General features: G+C 41.7%; 1 protein-coding gene and 1 long non-coding RNA gene across 7 annotated transcripts in view; one reads left to right on the top strand and one right to left on the bottom strand.

Annotated features, from left to right (window-relative positions):
* Positions 1-17,420, top strand: part of pcdh10a (protocadherin 10a) — a 23,116-nt gene extending 5,696 nt beyond the window's left edge. Inside the window, exons 4-5 of one of the 6 annotated variants that reach the window (XM_034860377.1) lie at positions 14,661-14,818; positions 16,956-17,420. In XM_034860377.1, the coding sequence (XP_034716268.1) occupies positions 14,661-14,818; positions 16,956-17,009 (212 nt within the window). In that variant the 3' untranslated portion in view covers positions 17,010-17,420. Of the gene's footprint in view, positions 1-14,657; positions 15,369-16,955 lie in introns of those variants that run through there. The other 5 variants (XM_034860389.1, XM_034860361.1, XM_034860370.1 and 2 more) reach the window with 5 other exon arrangements.
* The window catches only part of LOC117936915, a 672,281-nt gene that overhangs the window by 211,939 nt on the left and 433,842 nt on the right, over positions 1-26,500 (bottom strand). The gene's annotated exons all lie outside the window — the stretch shown is intronic.

Below are 26,500 nucleotides of genomic sequence, written 5' to 3' on the forward strand. Positions count from 1 at the left end.
CCCTCCCAACATCACATCACATAATTACACTGTAATTGCAGTGCTCCCACACACACACACACACACACATGCTTTAAACCTCTGTTTCCATATTGTGTGTTTGCAATAGTGAATGGGATAATGCTGAATCGTTGGTGCGGACCAGTGACTTTTAATTTCCTTAATTTGAGAGTGTGTGCAAAGGCCCGAGCTCTGTTGTTGCTGGCTGGCTGGCTGGCATGAGCCGGCCCCCAGAGGTGCTGATTGTATTTCACACCCGGGTGAAAGGGAGGAATATTTGGGTAATTCTCTTTTCTTTCTCTGCCTCTCGCTGCTCTCGTTCTCTCGTTTCCAACACTGAGCGGGGCTGAAAGGATTGCGAGTTGGAGCGAGGCAGTTCGAGGCCTTTAGTGGCACAAATCAATAGGTTCACTCAAGGGAAAGGATAAGGCATGGGGGCTAAATTAATATAATGAGATGCGTTTCAATCAGCCTCGCAGTCCGAGTATTGCACTGCCTTTGTTGGATGTAGATTCAGCTGATCGGGGGCAGTAGCAGCTTTTGCATTCTTTGTTTTTTTTGCTGGCCAAATATTTGTAGCTTTGGCATAAGTCAAGGCAAACAACATGTTGGACTTAGGGAACATTTCCCTTCTCTCTCTCTCTCTCTCTCTTTCTCTCTCTCTCTCTCTCTTGCTCTCCTACATTCTCCAGTGCAGTAGCGTTTTAAGACAAGGCTTTAGGTCTTATCATAAGCCTCGCCTTGTTCTCTCTAAAGTTCTATTAGATAAGTACCTGTTTATTGATCAAAGTGGAGTCAGGTAAAATGTGGAGCAATACAAAATCTCATTTCATATTGAATTGCCCTTTTCTTCGGCGGGATTGTTCCACACGGCTTGTGTAAGACCCCTGTCTAGACCGGAGCCGGCCAAATATCATACCAGTGCTGGGAATACAAATAGAGCAGATGAGATAGGTGTTGTAGGATAGCCAACGGTCCTCATCATGCGCCACAGTGGTTGACATTATTAATGAACTGAGCCCAAATAGACAGCCAATATGCAGCAGTGGCAGGGCCACCACCTGGCCCTCGCTGGTTGCGGGGGGGAGGGTCAGTCTGGACTGGGAACTGGGAAACATCCTCAGGCTCACTTGTTCATTTTTAATCAGGACTAACAATGATAATTACTGTTCATTAGGGCTGTCAATCTATTCAAGTGTTTAATCACGATTAATCACATGATTGCCCATAGTTATCTCGCAATCTCTAATTTCGTATCTTTTCGAAACGCACTTTAAAAGGTTTTCTTTTGAAAGTTTTTATTGCCCATATGCTCTATGAGACTGGACTCTAGTGGTAACTCAGTCATTCACATGGACAGTATATGGAAAGAACTTAAGTCTTGTGGAAAGAGCCATCTGGAAGGGCTTTGAGACTCAACTTGCCATTCAAACGTTCTTTTTTTCATCCATTTCTGCTCAAGGAGCTCTGTTTCTGGATTATTTTTTTTGTGGGGGGGGGGGGGTAGTCTTGAGCTGCTTTGTAATGATCGATGAGTTACAAGCCTCTCTTTAGACTAACCAACCCTTTCATGTCTAAAGCTTTTCTGTCACAGATAAAGGCCTCCAAATGCCAAAACTATCGTCTTAAAAAGGTAATATAATAAAATATGATTAAAGGAATTTGCGTCAACTCTGTATTATTGCGTTAATTTTAACAGCTCTAATAATCAATAATACAACATATACTGTATTCAAAAGGCCAGATATAGAGACACAGAAGAGTATAGCAAGAAACATGTTGTATACATATGCAAAATGCATCTTAACCTACAGTACCTTCAGTGAGGAAGGATAAGCCCTGACATGACTGTACTTCAAACTCATTCCTATGCCGAGTACTGCCTTGAAATTCCTTCTTGCAGCTTTGCCAGGATCCCATTTACAGTTTAGACCAACAGTCCGTTTCCTTGGCTTAATTTGGCTAAGAGAATGCTCACTTGGCACCGGCCTGGGAGTGTACCCAGTTGGTTCCGTCCTCCGTACTCTCTACGAGGAAACCAACATTTGTTCCTCATGTTGGATTTAGAAGAGAACAGCTTACCACTCCATGGGAGGTTATATCACACGGTATTTGGAAAGAGGGACACTTGAGTGTCCCTTCACAGACTTCTGTAAACAACAAAACCAGATGGAGTGTACTTGTGTGTGTGTGTGTGTGTTTAGAGGTATGCCATTGTCTGATTTAATATGTAGGTGGATGCACGATACCTGTGCGTAATCCGCTTTTGTGTGCTTTGTGTAGGAGAAAACAAAGCTAGGTGATGTAGTCTGAATTGAAAAGGAGTTTTCCTTTCGAGGCGGTGCCCTGGAAAGCTTAAATCAGATTCCATTTTAAATGAAGAGAGAGTGGTAGGTAGTGCTTGGCACTCTGCCAGGTGCATGTGGCATCTACATAGGCATACCCATTGCTTATAATATGATGTGTATATTATAGATCGTCTCACATAGGTTGCATAATGTGGAAGTTATTGTGTGCCTTTATGAGTTTTATCTTCATGAGCATAGTGCTATACTATATATACATTCTATATACTGTACCATGCGTAGCCCACGTGTTTGTTATGCATGTCTGCAGCGTTTGTGTGCATAAGCAAATCCCTTTGCATGCGCGCACACACACACACACACACACACACACACACACACACACACACACACACAAACATTCTCTTCCAGTCTCATCCTTCATTCTGTCTCCCCCACACGTTGCCTCTCCGCAACACTCGGCTGATCAGTAATTCATTTCCAGAACCTTTGCATAGCAATTATCAAAGGAGGGTCAGAGGCAAGGTTTCCTCACGGGACCGTGCGGCACATATTCTCCCTTTTGGTGCGCCGGGAATACTTCAAAATCAAGGGAAAACCATTTCCAGGTGGCATATCATCCACTACACCTGCCCTAGCTTTCCGCTCGGCCGACACTTTAGAAATTAGGTCTCCTGACGTGGTTTTAAATCAAAGAGACACGGCCTGAGAGCCTGGGGCACCACCCGGATACCTTTAAAAAAGTGGCAAATGTTTTTCTTTTCTGAGAGCAGCATGTCTGAGTGAGGCTCCACCGTGTCCGAAGCCAAAACACTATTGATTAACCACCACAACTCCTCACACATCTTTTTAGATTTTCTTCTTTTTTTAGGTTCTTTGATCCAAATAAGACACTGTTCTCTTCATTATTTCTTTCATTATCCTAATAGGAGATGGCGGCAAGCGTGAGCAAGCGGAAAAAAAAGAAAAAAAGGTGACAAATTAAAAGGGGATTAAATATTCATCAGTGAAAAAATTTGGCATCTCAGAAACGTTCGATCAGCTGTGGAAGGCGGCGTGACGGGCGGGAGACTGGAAATGATCGTTATCGTGACGTTTGTTTTGGTGAGAACAACAGCCGTGACAAATGGGACAATTAAATCACTGTGGCAACGGTGTATTAGATGGCTGATTATGAATTAGTGGCGGCACCTTGTAGCAGTTTCCCATGTCACTGAGCTGTCAGAGGAATTTAGCACACAGGGTTTTGAAAACACCCTCCTCTCAGACTCTAGATACTGAAAAACCAGAGGCTGTGAACCCAGTTGTCTATGATCCATGAGACCCAACAATCGTGTCTAAGGTCTATTTCAAAAGCTCACATAATGGAAAAAAAATACAGAGACCTTGCTGATCTAGAAGAAGAAGTAGCTGAAAAAAGGCTGAAGGCATACATAGTGATACAGAGGTCAGTTATTAGACCTCACCTCTCAGTCAAGAAAAGATCTTCAGTTCTGTTGTGAAAAGAGTTTTGTCAGACTCGGGCTGCACCTAGCGCTTGTTTTATCATGTATTCGTGTGCAGATTATTTTCTCCACCAATCGTGTTGTATCCGAAAATAGTTCCTAGAAATGAAATGCTACCCAGAGTTGAAAGTAATGTGTCAAAATTGCTTGTGTTGTTCCACCAACGGTGCAAAACCAAATATATCCAGTTCGCTACAGCATATAAGAGACAGAAGAGCCGCGAATCCTTGCATTTGAGTAGCAGGAACCACAAATGTTTAGAAATGAACTCAAAGAATGATGCCCTTATTCATTAAAGAGTAATGAAACCAGAACACTTGCAATGCACAAACTCTTAAGTGGGAGATATTGTTAAAAGCAGAGAAAAGTCCATTTACTCTCCGAAAGCCCACCACCAGAGAGTAACACAAAGAAGAGGGAAGCATTTCAATGTGACATGAAAAAGTACAAATCTATTACAGCAAATAGGATGAAAAAATGCCTTGTTAAAACATTTTGAGTCTGTATATGGTGATGTCACCACTGCTTCAACATCTGACTGAATATCAATACAAGTCATAGCAGGGAAAGGAAGAGACCAATCGAGTTGATTAACCAACTGACCAGCCTGACAAATTCTCTCTCTCATCTTAAACTAAGCATATAAACATTTTTTTTCCCATGACCTTTTTTTACACAATTAAGTTTGATGGAAGAGTGGATTCGCTTCGACTTACTGAGTTCTGTGTGCAAACCAATCAAAACCAAAATAAGAACTTGGAATGCAATGATGATCAATATAGTGAAACATCATGTCCAGTGGCTTGATGAATGTGTTCTTGGTGTGAATAGGCTGTGCTCTCTGAGGGAAGTCAATGGCAAATTGAGTGTTCCCAACCCTGAAATGAATAATAAAAATAAAAAAGGACTCAAGCCTTCTTGGCTGCAAGTCAAATCTGCTGAAAACATAACACAAAAAAGGGAAAAAGATGTATTGTCATCGTGTCAACCTGGCCTTGGATATTCAGTGAGCATGAGGCTCTAAGCCTCATGTTCAACTGTAAGTAACTTGGCCATGAGTAATACACATATCATCCTCTATGCCCAGAACAAACAGTGAACATCTGCTCCAACAAGGCTGCAATGCTAAACGTCCTACAGAACAATGTAAGAGGCCAAGATATAATGTACCTGTCTCATTGTCCCTTGTGTTGCCTCGTCTTACATAGTACTGCAGTAATGTCACTCGGCTCAAATTAAAGCCTTTAGTTAACGATTAATTCACATGTCAAAAATAATATTATGTATTCTTTATTAATCCCAAAAGGGGAAATTACAATTTACACTGTTGCTATAACACACATGCTTGAATGCTCAGTACCTATACATGCACTAAATGGAGATATGTGACTGGCACCTCTCCAGCTACCAGTCCACCACCATACTTCTGTTCTGTATGTGGACTTTAACCAGCGACCCCCCCTTCCCAACCCAACTCCCTACAAACTGAGCTACTGCCACCCCCATCTCCTTTTTCAGTATTGTTTTTATAATTTGTACTGTCACAGAGGAAGCAAATATTACACCGCTAAAAGCGGCCAAACTATTTTCAAAAGAAGGTTGAATTTGCTGAGCTTTTGCACCGCAAATGTCAGCCAATCACGTTGCACCTGTACTTTTTAAACAACCCGGAGGCTCCCTAGTCAGGACCAAGACGGCAATCATTCAACCTTGACAAAGCCAACGCATACCCACATAGCCACACCTTCTGCTGTAATCTTTCACAATATAAGTCTAAAACTTATACATTTACATACATACCATTTACCAGAATGATTAGTTTTTTAAGAGATGTTTTGATACTGATCCAGTACTGGAAAATCTCTGATACAGCTTTAAATGCTGTTATCAGCATTGAAGTACTGGAGTTTATGCACCGATCTGATACAAAATGGTAGCTGCCTATCAGAGACTGTCAATACTTTCTATGGGGGGAGCCCTCTCGCTCTGTTCTGGCCCAGGGAAGTCTCTGGTTCACTCATCACATCCCCACTGGCCCACCTGTGTGAGGAAGCACTGCTGCTCCCCTGCCGTTCTGAACTGCTGTCCAAATGTTGACATGTTGTGTCTGTATTCTCTCCGGAACAATGGAGGACAAGATGAAAACAGAGGTATAGATAGAAGACACCCTTTACCTGGGGAACAAGGAATGTTTGAAGAAGAAACGGGCAGAGAGGATTAAATAACAAGACACAGAGACACAGCGAGAAGGAAAAAGAGAGAGAGTGTTAGACAGACCTGCATGCAGCAGATACAGAACAGACCCACCGAGTGAAATCAGACATGGGGCTGGTGTTTTCCCAGGATCTGTTTTCCTTCGTTTCCCCACTCCCTGTTGCTGGATGTATGTCAGGCAACGCAATTAGTCAAATCACGGCGTGGGATTTCGGAAACACTCAGAAAAAAAGGTGCTGATTGCTTATTAGCATCTGGATTTTGTTTGCATTGCGTAGCGTTGTATACATCCCCCTGTGTGTGCATGTGTGTGTGTATGTGTGTACGTGCATGCGTGTGTGTGCTTGAGAGTGTGTTTTTGTGTGGGTGTGTTTGCGCGGGTGTGTGTGTACGCCTGCGTTGGTGTGCGTGTGTATGCATATGTTTGTGTGTATGTTTTTGTGTGTGTGCGTGTGCGTGTGCGTGTGTGTGTGTGTGTGTGTGTTTGTGTTTGAGAGTGTGTGTGTGTGCGGGTGTGTTTGTATGTATGCATATTTGTGTGTGTGTGTGTGGGTGTGTGTGTGTGTGTGTGTGTGTGTGTGTGTGCGGGTGTGCTTGTATGTATGTATATATGTGTGTGTGTGTGTGTGTGTGTGTGTCTGTGCTTCCTGCCTGATGAGGTCATGATGAGAGATAGGACTGCTGGCAGGGCCTGTCATTGCCAGTCACTGTTTTGGTTGTTGTTTTGCTTTCTGCCCAAGGAAGAAAAGGTGCTTCACGGGAATCAACAGCCACTGGGTGTCATGTGCGCGTGGCCTGTCTGTCTGTGTACTTGTACATTTACATATCTCTGCGTTAAGAAGAGTATTTTTAAGCGCGTGTGTTTGCAAACATACGTGTTGATGTCGCGGTTCTTTCGCGGTTCTGAGTCAGTCGGCAGATGGAAAAACACACAGAGTAGTTTGGAAGCTAGTGACAAGAGTTTCTCCGAGCCTGACACACAGGGAACAGTGACTGCTGCCGACTATATTTATACATTATCTCCAGAGAACAATACGCCCTTGTGACTGCTTAATAATACCATAAGATATGAGAAACATGGAACAAACTGCGCTTTCTCTTAATCCTTCATCATTTACTATCTTTATCAGTATGTGCTTCAGTCTTTCAGCTGAATTGTTTGTGCATGTAGGAGTGTATGCATTGTGGCAACCAAGCACAGCAAAGATTGTAAGGCCTGAGGTCAACATCCTCTTGTGTCTGAGGAGGAAATTAATTTGTCAGAAGTCCATTAAATTGCTAAAGATTAGAGGCTGACTGTAAGGTGGGCATTAAGAGAAATACTGTGATTTATATGCCCCCAACCTTTAGACTTAGACTTAGACTTAGACTTCTCTTTATTGATCCTTTTGGGAGGACTCCCCCAAGGCAATTGAAATTTCAAACAGAAAGACAGACATAAATATACATTAGATTCCAGGGGTCAATCCAAGGGTGTGTGCAAGTTAACGCCACTCAAAATCTGAAGATGTAGTTAAATGGAATCTAGAGACTGTTTTCAACATGATCACAGCCCGAGTACAGAGCTAGGGCTGCGCAACAAATCCAAAATTGAATCGCAATCAATTATTTTGCGCGGTACGTTTTGCAAGTCTTACTATGTCTCGTGTTCTGAATTAAATGGCGGACGTACAAAGTTCAAGGTGTTTTTGCTGTTGCTGTTTTCTGAAGTTCAATGATTGTCTTTCCAAAAGTCGACGAGTGATCATGTTGGAGAATCGTGATTTCAAATATTGAGCAAAATAACTGATTACGATTTCTTTGTTCACAATCGAGCAGTCCTATGCAGAGCTGCTCTTGACAGTGCTAGCTGGGGATAAAAACAGCCAAAGCACTGACTGCTGCTGATTCTGTGGGTCAGCCAGACGAGACACAGGTTAACAGAGCAAACAGACATATTGAAAAATTGCTGAATCACACAAAAAATGTTCAACAAAAAAAAAAAGAAAGAAGCTGCCACACCTTATATCCAGCTGTTTTGCCTTAAATTACCCAGAACAGCTTGAAAGCAGGTTGTACAGGCTCCATTGATCCCACAGGGAAATCAGATGGGCCGATAATCCTCGGCTGATATAATTAACTCTATCAAAGTTTAAGCATAGTATTACATTTTTCTCACATTCTCCACGTTTATTCTTATTCATTATTAAACCAGGATAGCCTCAATCCCCAAATGGCCCTAAAGAGTTACATACTGTAACTATTATTAGGGCTTTCAAGTGATTAAAACATATAATCACAACTAATCACATGATTGTCTATAGTTTACATGTGATAAATTGCAAACAAATCACACATTTTTTCAAACGTTTTTGAAGTTGTAGATCAGACTGAATTGACATGGACGTATATGCAAAGAGTGTGGAGAGAACCGTGTGGAAGGGCTTTAAGATTTACCTTGCTATTCAAAAGACCTTTTTCTTCATCCATCTCTTTATGTAAATGTACTGTATTTATATAGCGCTTTTCCAGTCTTAATAACAGCTCAAAGCGCTTTTCCATCAAACATTCACCATTCACACACATTCATACACTGTGGCCGGGGCTGCCATACAAGGTGCCACCTGCTCATCAGATAAACATTCACACACATTCACACTCCGATGCGCAGCACCGGGGGCAACTCGGGGTTCAGGGTCTTGCCCAAGGACACTTCAACAATGACTGCAGGGGCGGGGATCGAACCACCAACCTTCCGATTGGCAGGCAACCGCTCTACCACTGAGCCACAGCCGCCCCTTTATCCACCCTATAAACCCTAACACTGAGACCCAATCATAGAACACGTGTGCATAGGGCTGGGCGATATGGAGAAAATTAAATGTCACAATATTTATGACCAAAGACCTGGATATCGATACCGCAATAACAATATTGTAGTGTTGACTATCGGTGCTTTCACAAACCATTTACACAATGACATTTTTGATAAATAATCATCAGTAATGTGGATGTAATGACTAAGTGGGTAAAGGCAAATAATGGAACAGTTACAACAGTCTGGTAAGTTCAGAATATGTCATCACTTTACTGTAATTCAACTTTAAAAACCAGTGGAAGCCACCACTTAAGCCATAAATATCCAAAATCTAAGCCAAAATCTAGTCTCATATCACAATATCCATATAATATCTATACAATGTCCAGCTCTACGAATGCATTAATCACTTTTATTAGTGGTGGTGAAATAGAGTTTAGTCTATATCGACGACGGTTCATTTCCGGGATTGTTCAGGTTTTGACAGAAATTCCGCCGAATGTCCCTCATGTCCCTCAATTTGGCCAGATGTCCTGTCTTTGTGCTGGCGTTCTAACCTCCGGTGGATTCATGAGGACTATGGTTACCTGCAAAACCAGTCACACCTGCAGGATTTACCCTGCAGATCTCTGCAGGGTAAATCCAGACAGCTAGCTAGACTGTCCAATTGTTCAATCTGTCCAATCAGAGTTGAGTCCAATCACGACTAAAACTACTTTTGTTCCACCAAGACAAGTTCCTTCCTGAGACTATTTTGCAGCGGCACCGTTGCTCCGCCGGGCGCCAAAGACAATTGTGATTGGTGTAAAGAAATGCCAATAAACCAGAGGACGTTTTTCTCCTATCCCAGAATGCTGCTGTGAGGACTTGTCAGATTTTTATTTGCCTTCATTTTGACATCCCTAGCTATTATATTTCCATGTGATGGGGTTAAAGTACATGACTGCTAATCTTTTGGAGATTTCCTTATTTTCAGTATTTGAAGTCCTCTCCCTTTCTGCCCACCTCTCTCTAACCCCTCGCCTGTCCCTATCTGCAATTCCCGGGTCTCACCCTGTCTTTTCTGGCCATTGCTCATCCCATCTGCTATCGCCCGGGTCTCCCCTCTGCTTCCTTATGGTTCCTGCGGTCTTGCTGCCCATCCTGCCTGCTGTCTATGTCTGTCTGTGAAATCTGCGACTCCCCCGTCTGTTTGGCCCTGGCTGTCCCTGGTCTGTGAGCATGGTGTCCCCGCTGGCTCTCTGGCCACAGTCTATGTTGCCTGTCTCACTTCCTGTGAGGCCTGCATTTGCAACCCAGTTAGATCCACACAATGCACACAAAGCCAAAACTATTGACTCAGCCACAGACCATGTGTCAACAGTGCTGTTGTCAATAGCGTGTGGTAGTTACATGTGCACTGGATGACATTAGCCGGTATAACTATTCATTTTATATCATATATATATAAGTCAAAGCTATGGATGTGATGTGTGTCTTTTTGTGCGGTGGCTGTTCCGGTACTGGACTATATTTAGAAAGCCTTTCCAGATTTTCTTTAGTTTCAGACAAACACTTTCAGCTTGCCATTGTTCTGCCGATTTCCTTTCCTTTAATTGTCCGAAGCCTAGTTCCAAGGGTGCATCTTTGGTTTTTTAGCGGGACGACCAGTAAAAAACACCAGAAAAGCCCAAGACAAAAATATGTATACTCCCTACTTCCTCTGATGTTTTACTGGTAAAAAATAATCATAATTGAATACATATCTTAATGTTACGCTGTTCTCCAGTTACAGAATTACATAATAAATTATGATACAGTTGTTTAATGCACTTTCCATAATAGTTAACCCTTGTTTGGTCTCCCATCAAATTTGAAAGTCAACACTTTTGTTGAAAAGTTTTGTTGGTTTTTGTTTTGTTGGTTTTTGTTTGTTTTCAACACTGAACTTTCAGTTTTACAGGCATTTTTGGAATGTATGGTCAATAGAAAAATTATACCCAATGTTTGAGTTAGAAAAGCAGAAATTAGGAATTATTTAGACTACAATTAAAGGAATGGCTGTTGATGGATAATCACAGACTGGGATATGTCAACTTTTACTCAATACTATTTCAAAACCTCTTTAATATGTTTTTTTCAAACGCTATAAAATTGAATAAATCACCCCAAAATTAATGAAAGTAGAAATTTGTACTTGCCAAAGAGTGTTATGGGGAATCAATCATGTTTTTTGGGGTAATTACAATAGTAGTAATAGGTAGTTGAAAAGAAAAAAGAACATTGATACAGGAAAATGGGTCAATTTGACCCGAGGACAACATGAGGGTTAAAGGAAACTAGAAAAAAACAACTTTTATTTTGAATATGTATTGATGTATTTATAGTGTAATACACTAATCCTGCTTAAACCGTTTAGTTTCCTTGATTGAGACGGTAGATAGCTGTATGTGCACCTGAACTACAAGGAGCTCTGTGTTTTATTCTCGGCCGATCTTCTACTCCATGATAAGGAGAATATTAACTGGGACTAAAAATAAACATAACATTTCATATTTTTTGTATTCAAAAACATGCAGAGCAGTTTAAGCTCCAGGGTTGTTCAAGCTTAGGTGCACTGTTAGAAATGATTGCAGCTCATACTCTATGAGCATATCATACAATCCACATGTATACTGTATATTGCCTTGTCTAGTTGTCCTATGAAGACCAGTTGATATGATCTTACAACAATGATGACGTTTGCAATACAACTATTTTTGTTTGTCTTTAAAGACTTGTTCAGTCGGCGTCATATTCCAGGAGCGTGTCTGAAATGCACAGACCTTTAGAGCAGGAGAATCCAATCTGACAGAACAAACATAACTAAAGGGAGAACATGGACCGGACATGGAAATGCTTTTTTTTAATTTCCTTCAATATTTCTTCGGATATGGTACATAACATTACGTAAATATATTACTTCATTGGGGTTGTTGTTTTGTATTTATAGTCTCTGTGTATATACAGTATATATATTTCTCTGTGGCCCAATCTCTAGTGATATGTCTATGCTTGCATCACCTTGTTTGGGAGCATGCCTGCTTTTAGTAACAGACGAACGGTGGCCCTATCAGTGGAGAGGATCGGTAGGATAGATTTGTGTAAGTGGAGCCTTTGATCCGAAGCCCTTCTCAGCCATCAGGGAATTACAGATGGTCTGCTCTCTGTGTTTGGGCTTCTCTCTGCTGATGTATCGCATTCCTCCAGTCACCCTAAACTGCCCGTCCCCTGCTTTGATCCCACCATTCCAACGCTATCCCACATGGCTTCCCTGGAAAACTGAAAAAAATAAAAAATACAAATCCAATCTGCACACGCACGCCTAGACTGGCTGCAGAGTCTCATTACAGAGATGACTCCGTTCATGTCTCTTGTTCCTTACTCTTCTCTTTTATAATCTCTCTCATACGCCCCCCCCCCACACGTCCTCCTCTCTTTATTCTTTCTAAAAAGGGAAAGTAATTAACATAACGCGTACCTCTTTCATGCTGTGTGTTTGCGTGACTGTGTGTGTTATTCTATTATATCATTTCAGATGTTAATTTAATATTTTTCGTTTTGTTGTTGGCAGTAGCTCTGTGTCAGTAACATACTGTCAGTCTGTATAGAGATGATATTGACATTATAGTGTGATAAAGCAGCCAGTGAAGGTTTTGTTGGGTGTTTTTGTGTGGACCCTTTCTAAAGATAATTTCTTCTGTGTGTGTGTGAGGACGATGGGATATGGATTCTCATTTTGTCTCTTGGGGCCCCTTCTTGCACCCTGTGCAGTGCGGCGCAAAGCCCGTAGCAAGTGTGTTAGCTATTTTAAGACCGTCCTGCGCCCACGTGCTGGTCTTACAGGGAGGTGTGTTCAGGTGCATTCTGGGCGTATTGCTATCTTGAGGCAGCAGAAAGTGATTGACCAACACAAACCTGGTCTAAAGTCAATAGCGCAGCATTTTGTTGTTATTTTAACAGCGCATTAGTAAAATGCACCTAGGCTTATGCACAGCGCACACACATTTTGCTTATTACAAACACACACAGGGACGGGCAGAAGCACACAAAGGTGCAAAAGATTACAAATAAAAACACGATGGTGCAAATCCGCCATCATAATAGCAATGCACCAAGTTAGGAATGCACCTGGCTTTTAAAGGAAATAGGGGACACACTGATTGGTTTAATTCAATTCAATTCAGTTTTATTTATAGTACCAATTCATAACGAGAGTTATCTTGAGACACTTTAGAGATAGAGTAGCTGTAGACCACAGTCTATAAATTACAAGGACCCAACAGTTCTAGTAGTTCCCTCCAGAGCAAGCAACAGTGCGACAGTGCTGTGCATGTTACGCCCAAAACACACCCATGAATTAATGCGGACACTAAGTATAGCCCTTTAGAACCATGCGCCCGGCACACGGATCCTTTTTTCCGCCGTCAAACTAACAAAAGTAGATTTGGACACACCCTGAACGCACCAGGCGCTTTACAACATGCGTTTGGATTGTAAAATAGGGCCCATGGTGTTTGGGAATGAATTGGTAGTCTGAGGATGTTGGGGAGGGGGGGAGGGGGGGAGGGGGGGAGAGGGGGGATGTTTTCACACCACCCACATCACTTGTTTGCACTTTTCTTTCGAAATGAATGAGGTGAGGAGGGAAACAAACAATCCGCTTCATCAATGTTGGCCTTGTCTCTGTGATGAATAGCTTTTCCTGCACTTTTTCTGCCTGCGACATGCGGCCAACCATCGCTAACTTCTCCCATCTCCCCCTCCATCTTGTCTTTCCACTCCAAATATCCGCACCATTGTCCCTTCTTCTCTTTTTTATCTCCTCTTGCTTATCATTCCTTACATCTCTGTGATCTTCCATTCACATTTCCATCTCTCCACACGTCATCCTGCTTTCTTCCATCCCCCCCAATCTATATTATCTCTTTGATGTTGCCCTTCTTAAACTAAGTGTTACTGCACTAGAACTTTTATTATTGTATTTTATCCCCGTCTTATTCTATTTTAGCTTGTACTTCCAACTGTTTTTTAACTCCAAGGGACTGCACGATATACGTAAAATACGTGAATACATGTTGAATATGAATGAGCAGATATTAAAGTATAGTATTATAGTACTAAAACACGACAAATTGCTTGTTGAATTAAAAACAAATGAAAGGAAATCCTTTCCGACATCCTTTTGAACAAATTGAACACTGAATGGAATATAATAGGCAGCACTAAAAAAAAGAGAGACACTTACATTTTATTAAGTGACGTTTTCTGCTAATATTATCATGCAACTTACAAACACATTGTCACAATGTGTTTATTCCACAAGCTGATCTTCTGTCAGAGATCTTCAACAGGGGTTCTGGGACCCCTAGTGGGTCCTCGGAGTTGCTGTGGGGGGGGGGGGGGCAATTATCTTACATATTATTAGTAAAGATAAAACATTGTTCTTTAATGTACTTCAATATACCCAACAGTGCTCATAGGCTTACTGGCCTATAGGTAAGGTAGCCATCCACAGATACCTTTAGGCTTAATAATTCAATGGGCCACATTTTAGCATTAAAATCTGATGTAAAAATATATGAATATGCCAAAAAGAAATTGTTTAAGAGCTTTGTATTGTATGCACCATAAAAAAAGCTTTGTTGTAGGTCAAACTTAATGTGCAACTACATTTTATACAAAATAAAGTAACGTGTCCCTGCTCCCTTTATTTTTAGCTTAGGGGTCCTTGGCCTTTAAAAACGTTGAAGGCTTTGTTTTCTGTAAAGCATTTGGACTCTGCCTTGCCTTGCCTAATGTGGATCCTCTCTGCAGGCACCGATCTGTTCTCTAACTGCACGGAGGAGTGCAAAGCCCTGGGCCACTCGGACCGCTGCTGGATGCCATCCTTTGTGCCGTCCGACGGGCGCCAGGGGCCGGACTACCGCAGCAACCTGCACGTCCCCGGGATGGACGCCACACTGCCCGACACTGAGGTACCCTCCTCCGTCAACCTGTCCGACCAACTCACCGTGACCGCGTCCACCGCCTCGGCCAACGATAGGTCATTCTCCACCTTTGGCAAGGAGGGTCAAAGGTCACAGTCACACCACAGCCTTCACCATCACCTCCATCAGCAACAGCAGCAGTACAGCTCCAGCACGCTAGAGAGGAAAGAGTATGATAGGGGGACCCTACCGTACAAAGCCACCTTTCTCTGTGAGTATCAGTATGAAAGTTCCCTGGGACCCTACGACTTCGGTCTGGTCCAGTACAGATACTAGAGATGGGGAGGATGAATCTGATCTGGACTTTTTTACGTTGTTCATCTACTTTTTCTTCTTATATATTAGTTGAAAAAAAGAAATGGCTTTATGTTTTTTTTTTTTTTATGATTTATTTTGTGGAATGTAAAATGTACGCTATTATGCTATCTCCCCCTTTTTCCAAACCCACTTTGAAAAAATTCTATCTAACCCCATCCTAACCCTCAAAACTGTCTGTAATGATGTGACTTATTATAAAATAAACACAATTTAAATTGGACAGATTGTAAACCGCTGTGGCCCTTTTTTCTTTTTTCTTTTTAACTACCTTTCTCTAAATTTCCCCTCAAAATCCTCTCCAATAAGCTTTTTTATCTGATGCTCATATAAGTAAAGGTCACCGACACAAGCACACGTCACATTTCCATTCCAAAACGTGAATCCAGTATATAGAGAGGAAATGAAAGCTAGATCGTTTCATGCTGCGAAGGACATCTTTTTCTTTCCCCATTTGCTCAATAACAAGTTTAGCTTGAGCGTGATGACTTCCCTACTGAATAGCTCCAAAGGTGAAATGCACAACCCACGCTTCGTCTCTTTCATGAGGATTGAAGTCCGTTTTGTGCTAAAAAGGAAGCGTCGAGTTTCTGTACTCGCCCGCTTGTGAATCAATACCTGACATAAAGAAGGACGGGGTGGGTGAGGTGGGCTGTCAACCCTCGGGTCAAGATTCTTCAGTTGGAGGAGACACAACACACAGGTTACTATATGAGGGCACTTTCATTTAGCAAATGAAATATTTTTATATCAATTAAAATAAAATGGAGTGTCCCTGCTTGCGTTTTCTTAAGGAGCATGATGTGGACACGATGGCTGGACACTTCTTGCACATGTCAATTGCTTTCCCAGCTTCCACATTACATGAATATTCTATTAGCTCTAAGAGTAGCGAATGGATTCGATGTACACATTCAGTAGAGAAGTCATTTCCAGTCAAGTCACCGCCATGTTAACCACCATCCTCCATGAAACTGCATGCAGACCGTGGGATGTCCCTCAGGTAAACCATCAGCACTATAACCTGTTCTTGTTTTTTTCATTCCTTGTTTGCAACTTAAACAGAGCCAAGCAATCTCCCTCTTGTGCATCAGGTCCATGTGAAAGATGATTTGTATTTAGCCTGCAGGTACTAGAGCCTGCTTCGCTCCAAATATAGCTGCCCGCGTGTCTGCTCATCCCGTCTGCCTCGCAGGGTTGGAATAAAGGCACTCCATATTCACTCTGACCACAACATTGATATATTCCATTTGACTTTCTTTCATTTGCCACCTGTTTTTTTTCCTGCTCTTTTAAAAATAAATTGACGCCAGGTTGCCACGGCAAAAAACTTCTGCTGTTCGTCAGTCGGTAAAGAAGACGAGAATAGTCCCAGAGGAGGAGGCTCTATTAACCAATTGGCATTATGTTCTACTTTTAGAAACAGCACCGTATGCTAATACCGGCTATGGCTATGCTCTGATCACCATGGGTTGCCTTGATAAAGCGTTTATGAATGTTTAATGATCCATTTATAGATAATTAATGAAGCAATTAGTGCTCTGTGTATTTGCTGTGAATGCATTATGTAGCCACCACATTTCGAACATTTATCTTCACTGATGGACATGTTTTTACCCAATTCCCAAATTAGTTTTACCATTATACTGCGAGAAGGACCAGCTTTTAATGTGTATTAATAACTTCACAGAGAGTCCTTTGTGGCGTGCATCCTTCAAGAGATGGCGTTTCGAGCCGATCGCGTCCCTGAAGAGATCTCAAGGGATGGGGTGCCGTTCGTCTTAACGAGTGTGTTTCTCTGTCTTTTCAGCCCGCAAAAGGATTTGCTAGCTCGTTCCACGTGGACCTGTCGGAGACAGCGTGAGTTTCTGTGCTAGACCACCAACACTGATGCTGGAAACAGCAACGTTAAAACTACACAAACAGCAACCCCGGACAACAGCAACCTTGGTCAAGCTTCCTTATCTCGTGTGGCGAACTGTAACACAACCCTGGCAGTGGTCGCCGAGGGAGGAGAGGAGAACTAAATATTGAGTAGCTGTAAACCACTAGATATCTTAGGAGCGATCCAAGGCCTTATTCCTCTCAGCAGGACTGAGACCGGGGCCCCAAAAAGCACTTGACATGTGAACATTATAAATTCATCAGCAGACGGATGAGAGGAAGTTAAAACAAGAAGAAGGAGCGATTAACTCACAGAGGTGGGTTGTGTCTTTTTTTTCTGGACTGAGGAGTTAGCCTCTAGAGATCTGTGTGTGCCTGTTTACATGAAGAAGAAAAAAAACTAATGTTTCTGTACAAACCAATGTCACACGGAACCCTTTAGCTATTTCTATGGTCACCACTTAGCCAACTGTACAGAGACTGTGTGTGTAAGGGGGTGGGGGGGCGGGGGGTGGAGACTGACAGCGGAGAGACTGGGCGAGGGACCAACTATTAGACAGAGAGATGGAGCGGGTGTTGTACAGGTACAAAATCACACAACAAAAAGGAAAAGGGGGACGAGCAGAGATAATGTTCAGTACTATAAAATTCTGTATCTCCGGTTTTTTGACTTGACTGTCTTTATATAACTTCTCTTTTGTTTTGTTTTTTGGTTTCTGATGTTCTATCTGTGTGGTTAAAGTGTGCAGACTCTAAATTATTCCAACTGACCGAACACGGAGCCCGTGTGTTCTCTTTCAAGTGTAGCCACTTCAGGAAGGAGATTTTAGTAATACACTGTGAAGAAAAAGGAGAGAAAACACTATTAATAACATATTACAAATGAATGTGCTCATTTCTGAACTAGTGTAACACCTCCAAAGGTCCTTCCTGAGCTGACTGCAGATAAAGTGAAATGACCCTTTACCAGGATATGGTTCCCTTGACACGATTGGCCTATACATAAACAATCAGACACAGTCAGTGGTTTTTATCATGTGTGCAAAGTGTTTACCGTGCTATTTTAAAACGCTTATAAATGAATATAAATCTATATATAACAATATATATATATATAAATATACAATATACTTTTTTTCTGAAAACTGTGTAACCATTGGTTAGTTTCTACACCTCATAATGTCATTCAATCTAATAATACCAAGTGCTACAAAATCAAGACTTGTATGAATTAAAAGGAGGAGGAATGCTTCGGCCGACAAGGCAAACCTCTTTCTAACCAACCGAGGATTAAGTTGATGTTCTTATTTGATTGTTACTTTTCACCGTTAACAGATGCTGGGACTTTTTTTGTGTAGCGAAGACACCAGTTGAGTTGTCTGGGCCTGTTGTGTATTTTTACTAGCAGAATATGTGTTCATGTACAGGAAGGGGGACTATCACAATTGAGTTAAATATCAACGGTTTTACAATCATACACAGATAAATATGGACATAAACACACACTACATTGTGAGACGCAAAGTTTTGCGGACTCACGCACACATACACAAGTGCGCACACAAACAGGTCAAGTGGTGATGAATAAACAGTGTCATTGAAGTTCTATAATGTGTGTTTTGTCGCGTTCACTTTAAGTAATAGTGTGTAACTGATCAGAAAACAAGACTAAGCCTACAGCCAAGCTAGCAGGGCCGGGAGGTTATGTGATACAATGCTAATGTTAGCCTGCTAGCTGACAAGGACAATGCTAACATGTTGTTACTAAGCAGTTGTAATTGTTAACCAGTTGGTCTTAGTGTCTTAGCGTGTTAGCACGTAACATTGGCGAGTTAGCACTGAACACAAAGTACAACTTAAACTGATGGGTACCAAAGATATTGGCTAGATTAAACATTTGAACTCGCTAGATTGAAAAATAAACAAAACAATTACAATTCCTCCTAAAGGTGGATATTATTGTACAAAATGCCATGGCTGTCAAAAAATGTGAACCTCATGGTGGTGCCAGATGAAAAGTCAGAGGACCACCAAAGTTTTTGAATTCCTCTTCTGGGAGCCATGAATGTCTGTACAATTGTATTGAGACAATGTATCAAGTAGACGTTGAGATATTCCACAGGATAAGTAAAATGTTTGACCTGATGGTGCAAGATATAAAGGCAGAGATCACCAAGCAGAGTAGGATTCAACCTCTGTGGACCAATAATGGATTCACCAAATTCCATGGCAATCCATTCAATAGTTGTTAAGACATTTCATTTAAAGGCAAGAAATGTCAACCCGCTGGTGGAACTAAGGAAAAAAAGGGAATCACCAACGGCAGTAGGAATCATCCTCTGGGGACCATGTTTAAAAATAGTATACACTTTTATGGCAGTCCATCTTATAGATAAAAAATGGCAGTTTTGCCCAAAGTGATGACCAACTAATTAACTGATAAACCAGCATTGCCCATCCCTAGAGCAATGCTATTAGCATGGGTAAAAATATTTATGTAAATTTGGAATAAAACCACTCCTTTGTTACAGTCAGAGGAGACGTGCTGAACCAGTCGTCCTCATGGAGCATGGCCACTGATTTCACATGAATCTTCGTGAAAAGACATCCCGCTATCCCACAAGAATCCCATGAACTTTCAAGATGTAATCACCATGGTGTTGCTCTACTTTCCTCATTCCCTGACCTCAATACCGCACCAAAAAAACTTTTCTGAAGCTTGTCACTCTAGCTTTCAGTCCATTTCCTTCAAAAAAAATGAATTAAAAAATCACTGATCACCATCCCCCTACATCCCAATCCCTGCCCTTCATTCCAGTGTGAGCTTCACACATGGCCTGGCACAAGTTCATGGACTCACAAAGAAGAAGAAGAACGCTGGAGTCTTGATCTAAAGCAGCAAAAGCCCAGGGTCAAAGGGGAGACACAGCATTCCCCCATCACTTGACAACCTAGAAACAGAGACGATCTGTTTGTGTCTATCACAAGATAGCCTTTGGATACACATCACCAGCACATGTGACTGATCTGGTGGTTTCCATCGTGACTGAATGGCCTTCTGGCTTCCGATTAAAATCTTACCCAGAAACATCCAGTGTATGTTTAAATGGAAAATGGGGGGATCTTCTTGGTAACAGCAGGGTGACAGTGTGGTATTCCTTGACTAGCCCTCTTTTAATGGAAATACAGCCTTGTGTCAATAGTGTCAACGGTATTACTACAGTACAGTATTATCAGCTCTTTTTTATGGACACGATTAAGCTGACATAACCTGAATATTGTGAGCAGATGATCTGATTGTTACCATGCTATTCTTATGCACCGTTTGAAAGAGGGGCATGATGCAATAATTGTTCAAATGGAGACAATCGGGGTATTTTCAGAACACATTTATAGTGTTCCACTCGTTTGTACATTCGGACATTGATAGTTGTGTGAGAAATGAGAAAATTCAAACTCTGCCTATTTTCCTACCCCATGTGGCCACTTGCTGTGTGAAGTGGGCATGCATGATGGATCATTGGTTTTGGAAAGTTAAAAAGAAAATAGTTTAAAAGCGATATCTCTCCTAATATTTTCAAGATATACATACATGGTGTTAATTGTTATTACCATAAGACTGGCAACAAGCTCCCAGGACAGCTTAAAGTCTACACATCTTCCGCCACACATCTCTTCCCACTGCATTCTAAGAAGATAAAAATAATGAAAAAATAAATTTTACCTACATGTTAAACTTAGATGTGTCACTTTGTAAAAGCTGAAGTCTTCTTCAATGTGATTATTTATTTTCTGAGTTTGTACCTTCATGGTTGAATGCGCTCATTGGATGTCGCTTTGGATAAAAGCGTCTGCTAAATGAAATTTAATGCAATGTGATGTATAATTACCATAGTATTACCCCGGTAATACCCTATTGTTACGAGATGTAACACCCTGATTACCTTGCTACCATACAAGCTGTAATGTAATGGCTGCCTGTTGCATGGTTGGTTGGGGTGGTGATGGAGCAGTGGATATGACACATGCCTTTAGCGTAAGAGACCTGACTTTGATTCCCACTGCGATAGATCAACCTAGATCCTCCAGAGCCGTGCAACCTCTGATGAATGTAGCAATTGTAAGTTGCTTTGGATAAAGCGTCAGCTAAACGACATGAAATGTAGTGTAAGGATTTCACAGTTTGAATATGGATGCCAGTACAATATCTAAGCTTCTGCGCCAACAATTCTGATATTTGGGGAATGAAATACAGAATATACCCTTTTTTTTTTTAAATATACCAACTTCACAATACATCTCCGATAAAGTACTTTGTTGACTGATTAACTACTACTTTGCCAAAAGAAAATATGGTTTGAAATTTGAAACATTCTAAATTCAAGGTTCACTTACCAGCTTTATTTGGAGTGAGATGCGTTTATGGACCATGGGATATGGCTGGACAATCAAGAATGAATCTCCATACACGAAATATAAGAGATTTCAAGGAGAAAGTATAAGCAAACAGGTTGACTGTGCAAGGCAAGCCAGACAACCTACAGGTGGAGACATTCTCTCAATGGCTCTGAGGTCACCTGATCTGTTTGTCCATCAAGGCGCCTGCATGGCAGACAGAGAGAATACGAGTCATTACAACCGAATCATTTTGTCCATCTCTCCTCTTCCCTCCATACAAGGTTGAGTGAGGTGACCTGGCTGTCTGTATGAGCCTCCGAGCCTGTCCCTCATATTCTTCCCCTGGCAGACGCACTTCATTACTCTGGCTAAATAGACTTTCAAGAGACCCCATCAGCCATCATTTACACAGGCCGGCCCCATCACCTTTCACCACAGCCACCTCCTCAGACTACATGGTACACCCATGCAGACACACAAACTGGATGCACATGCTGCTCTCCTTCTTCCTTTGCCTTCTTATCCCTTGCCAGCCCATCAGTCAAGGCTTGCGCACGCACATGTGCACACACACAGACACACACACACACACACACACACACACAGGCATCCTTGGGCTCTATTCCCCAGCTACCTCATCAGGCCAGAGCAGACAGCTATTACAGTCTGCGCTCAGATGCCCATTTCTCCTCCCATCTCTTTCCTTATCTGCTGGCTGGCTAGGTCTGGAACAACCTATTGACCCGAGACCTCGCTGCCCCGTTGACCTAGACATACTCTGTGCATTTAACAGAAAGCCAGTTATCTTCCCACCCGCCAAACTTCATCCAACATCTGTTCATTTCCTTCATTTCACAGAAGCAAAGGCAGGATTTGACATTGTGCTTGCCACCTGGGCCAAATGGTTGTCTGTATGATGTCAAGAAAACTAAAAGCAACGATGAGTGAGCATGAATCAGGTTGACTTCACTGAAATCCTCTTCTGCCAAACAGCAATGGAAGCATAAAATCACACCTTCCAACTTACAGCCAAAATAAGTACTGGTTGCTAAACAGCAATTTGAGTGCATGAAGTGGCATCCTAGATCCTTGTATCACTTCTGGAAATAACTCCTCTATATGTGACTGTTTTCAAAGTCATAATAAAACACGTGTAATTATGTTTTAGATGAAACCCAACATGGTTAATTAACTTGTGGATTGACACAAAAGAAAGTGAAGAATGTCAAAGACGGACAATGTACTTTCATTCATGTTGTCTACACTTTTTCGCAGGTCTTATTGAAGATGCTGTCGACAGCATCTTTTAGTCTGATAACTCCACAACAGCGTGGACAGACTGTACCAGAAAGCCATCCAAGCCAAAATTACCCTCATCTGCGCTTTTCTTATCTGTTCCGAGGCATGAATAGGAGGCAGGTACTTTTTTTCAGTTTCCTAAGATGACCTTCTCCAAACTACTTGGGCCACTGCTACATCTGTCTTAATATCTTTGTTCCAAAGCGGTCTGGTACTGAGCACAAGGTTTTTCTGCCAGCGTATTGCAGCGCCGGGCGTTTGCATCAGGAAATTGTTTTTTGTATTGTTTTTAAATGTATTTTAATAGATGTTTTCAAACAGAAATGGGTTACACAATTACTCCTTCAAGGAATAACTGTGCGACAGTTGTGTGTGTAACATCAGCGAGTGATTGTGAGAGAAAGAGACAGAGTGACGACGATTATGACATTATCAGTAACAATATGGCTCAATGCAGCAGTAGAGGTGGGCAATTGAGATTCAAGACTATATATCATCTTAGATTTTGGATATAGTAATATGGCATAAGTGTTTTCTTTTTCCTGGTTTTAAAGGTTTCATTACAGTTAAGGGATGTCTTTTTCTGGACTTAACCATTATATCCACATTACTGATGATTATTTAAAAGAAATCTCATTGTGTAAATGGTTTGTCAAAGCACCGATAGTCAACACTACAATATCGTTGCGGTATCGAGGTATTTGGTAAAAAATGTTGTGATATTAGATTATCTCCACATCTCCCAGCCATACGTAGCAGTGCAGTTCTGTCCAGTTTATCTATCAGTGAATAAATGCTAAAACTCCTGAGCCAAGTCCCTGTGTCCCGCTGGCAAACTCTTGATTAAAGTGAAGTGGGTTAGTTACAACAACAACAAAAACTTCGGCCCAGGCTCACTTAAGTTGGACTGACCTATAAGGTTGACCAGGTATTGTCATTTTAGATTTAAATGTAAATGGACTGTATCAATAAAGCAGTTTTCTAGTCTCAACGCCTACTCAAAGTGCTTAACACAGTGCAGGCACCATTCACACATAGCAATGGCGCTGCATCAAGAGTAATTTGGGGGTTCAGTGTCTTGCCCAAGGACACTTCAACATGGGAATGCAGGGCCAGGGTTCAACCCACTAACCTTATGATAGACGACTGCTCTACCACCTGAGCCACAGACGCCGGAAGCATGCATGCGGTCGTGTGTGTGTGTTTGTGTGTGTGTGTGTGTGTGTGCAAATGTCTGTCTGTCTGTCCGCAGCGAATGTTGAATAGCTAATTTTGGAGAGTGTCTACTGGTTGTGTAAGGTGTTAAAAATGAAAGCGTTTACTAACATAACTTAGTATCCAAAGTGTCCTCAAATGTAAAATATATCTAAATCCCGGATCTTAATATCCAAAGCCAGTTTTGTTGTTGTAACTGAAGCTAATATGCTGCCACAATGACAAATATATTTTGTTTTGATTTGAGGACAAATGCCAGTGGCCAGTATGATTGCATACTGTATGTAAAATGACAATTGTGAGTATAAAGACCGGATATGTCAGGCCGGGGGAAAAAACAAACAATTTTCAGTCTAGATCACAATTACTATGTTTATTTAATAATACACACACACACATACACAGGGCCTAAAGTGTCTTGCCCTCAGCCACTATCCACTCTCGTTCTATATTCTGGACAGGAAGTAGTGAGTTTGTAACCTGGGGTGATGGAATCAGGCCTCTGACTCACACCCTGACCTCAAGGGGGGGAAGAACCCAGTGGAGGACAGACCTCTGCCTCCAGCGGTAGGTTAACGCAACATGGCTGACAGAGACAAACAAGCTAACTGCAGAGCCAGGATGACTACTACAAAAGAACAAACATCACTGAGAGCAATAGCTGCCTGCACGCAAATGGATGCCTTTATGGATGCAGGGGAAAACAAATTCAATTATAAAGTTTGTTAAAAGTGAATTCAAAAGCAACATGAAACCGGGGGGATTTGCAACTTGACTGCCGAATACAACGCTGCTTAATAAGACAAAACCAACAGTAAGTGTGCAAGCGTAGGTATATACAGGCTCCAAAAAACAACAGAGAATGTCTGTCTCGTTCCTAGCTGTCAAGAAAACAGCGAAAAACAGAAACAGAAAATACCTGACCAGCTAGAGGAAAAAAAGAGGAATAGTTTAGTCTGAGGAAAGCAAAACGCTTGAGTTGCTGACTCAAAGCCTGGCATTCATTTTCAAAGAGATGTGACAGGGGGAGGGAGAGGGTGTGGGTGGGGGCATGGAGGTCTGCTGTAGGGTGGTGTAACAACAAAGCTAGTAGCCTCTAGGGACCAACCTTATCTGATGCCTTGTCTCTGCCCCTCCTCACCCCCCAGCCCTGCAGATGCAGGTGCACAGATGCCAAGTAACACATGAGGCTTTTTTTCCTCTTTCCAGTCAGAAGGAGAACACCTGGTCCCCATAGAGGGGAAGATGTAGTGATAGCCACTCCCTCTGTATGTTTACCTCTTTGCCCTCTCTCTCTCTCTTTTCACCCTCCTCTCACATTTAAGCCCTGCCTCTCCCTTTTTCCTTCCACCCTGTCCCCACACTCCCCCCTTTCCTCTTCTGTTCCGCTGTCTAGCTCTCAGCTGTCAGACTGAGAAATAGCAGGCGAGACAGGGGTCTTCTGCCTGGGGAGATGGGCAAGAGAGGACAGAGGCCTCCAGACACACACATACACACACACACACGCACACATAAATGTGTGCACCAGTTCACACCTGCCAACCTGTGCACATGTTGTTGTGTAACACCTCTATGTTTTGACATTACACACAGTGGCATGAGTTTCCACTTTATAGGCTAACACCACATGGAAATATCTTAGTAACGGCCCATGCAAATCCAAATGACTTAAAAAAAGGTGTTTAAAAGTATTCATATTGTCAAGTGGGAAACATCTACCATAATGGACTACTTCCTCTGTAAATGTAATTAAAAGTGTAGTAGCTCATTCTGTAATTTAGGAAATAACTGTAACTTAGTTCATCATACTTTAGTTAAAAGTATGGGTATTAGAATTGGACTACTTCCTCGATTCATGTTATTAAAGTAGGCTAGCTCCTTTTGTCAGGTAGGAAACATCTATCAGAATCGGACTACTACATTGTAAAGCAGTATTTATTAGACAAAAAAAAGAGCAAAGGGAGCTTGTGGAAAGTAGCAAACTTGCTCGGCTTACACAGGGAACGAAGAAAACCACACTGGCGCTACATGCGCATGAACATTAGTAGTAACTTTGTTTTAGTAAAGTAGGGGAGGGGTTATGTTAAGAACCACTCCAGTGCTTCATTGAACCATGATTTCAGTTTTACAGATTACCGGTCTAACGCCACAATTCTGTACTTACAGTACATACACAGTTTACATGTTTTCAACAAGTATTTTCTAATGCGTTTAAAATGAAATCATTGATTTTGCTTTAACCAGACATTACATTAAACTGAGCATTGGAACTGAGATGAGTGACACTGTGAATTTCACAGCAAATCTGCACTCATGATGCCTGCTTCTAAAAATGTCCCCACATTTAAATTTATACACATTTACATTTATATGAAGACATTGTTAAAACAATCTTCCTACAGAGTTGTCATGTTGATTGCAATCAAAACTAGATGAGGAGGCTGAAACATTAGTGGAAAGTTTGCAACCCAAGGTTTTTAAAATAGGCTGCATGACGAGCTCCTTCTTATTATGGCAAAATAAAAAAATAAAAAAATCACATATCATATCAGTTAAAAT

The sequence above is a fragment of the Etheostoma cragini genome, chromosome 2 (genome assembly GCF_013103735.1).
Source record: "Etheostoma cragini isolate CJK2018 chromosome 2, CSU_Ecrag_1.0, whole genome shotgun sequence".
Classification (NCBI taxonomy): Eukaryota; Metazoa; Chordata; class Actinopteri; order Perciformes; family Percidae; genus Etheostoma; species Etheostoma cragini.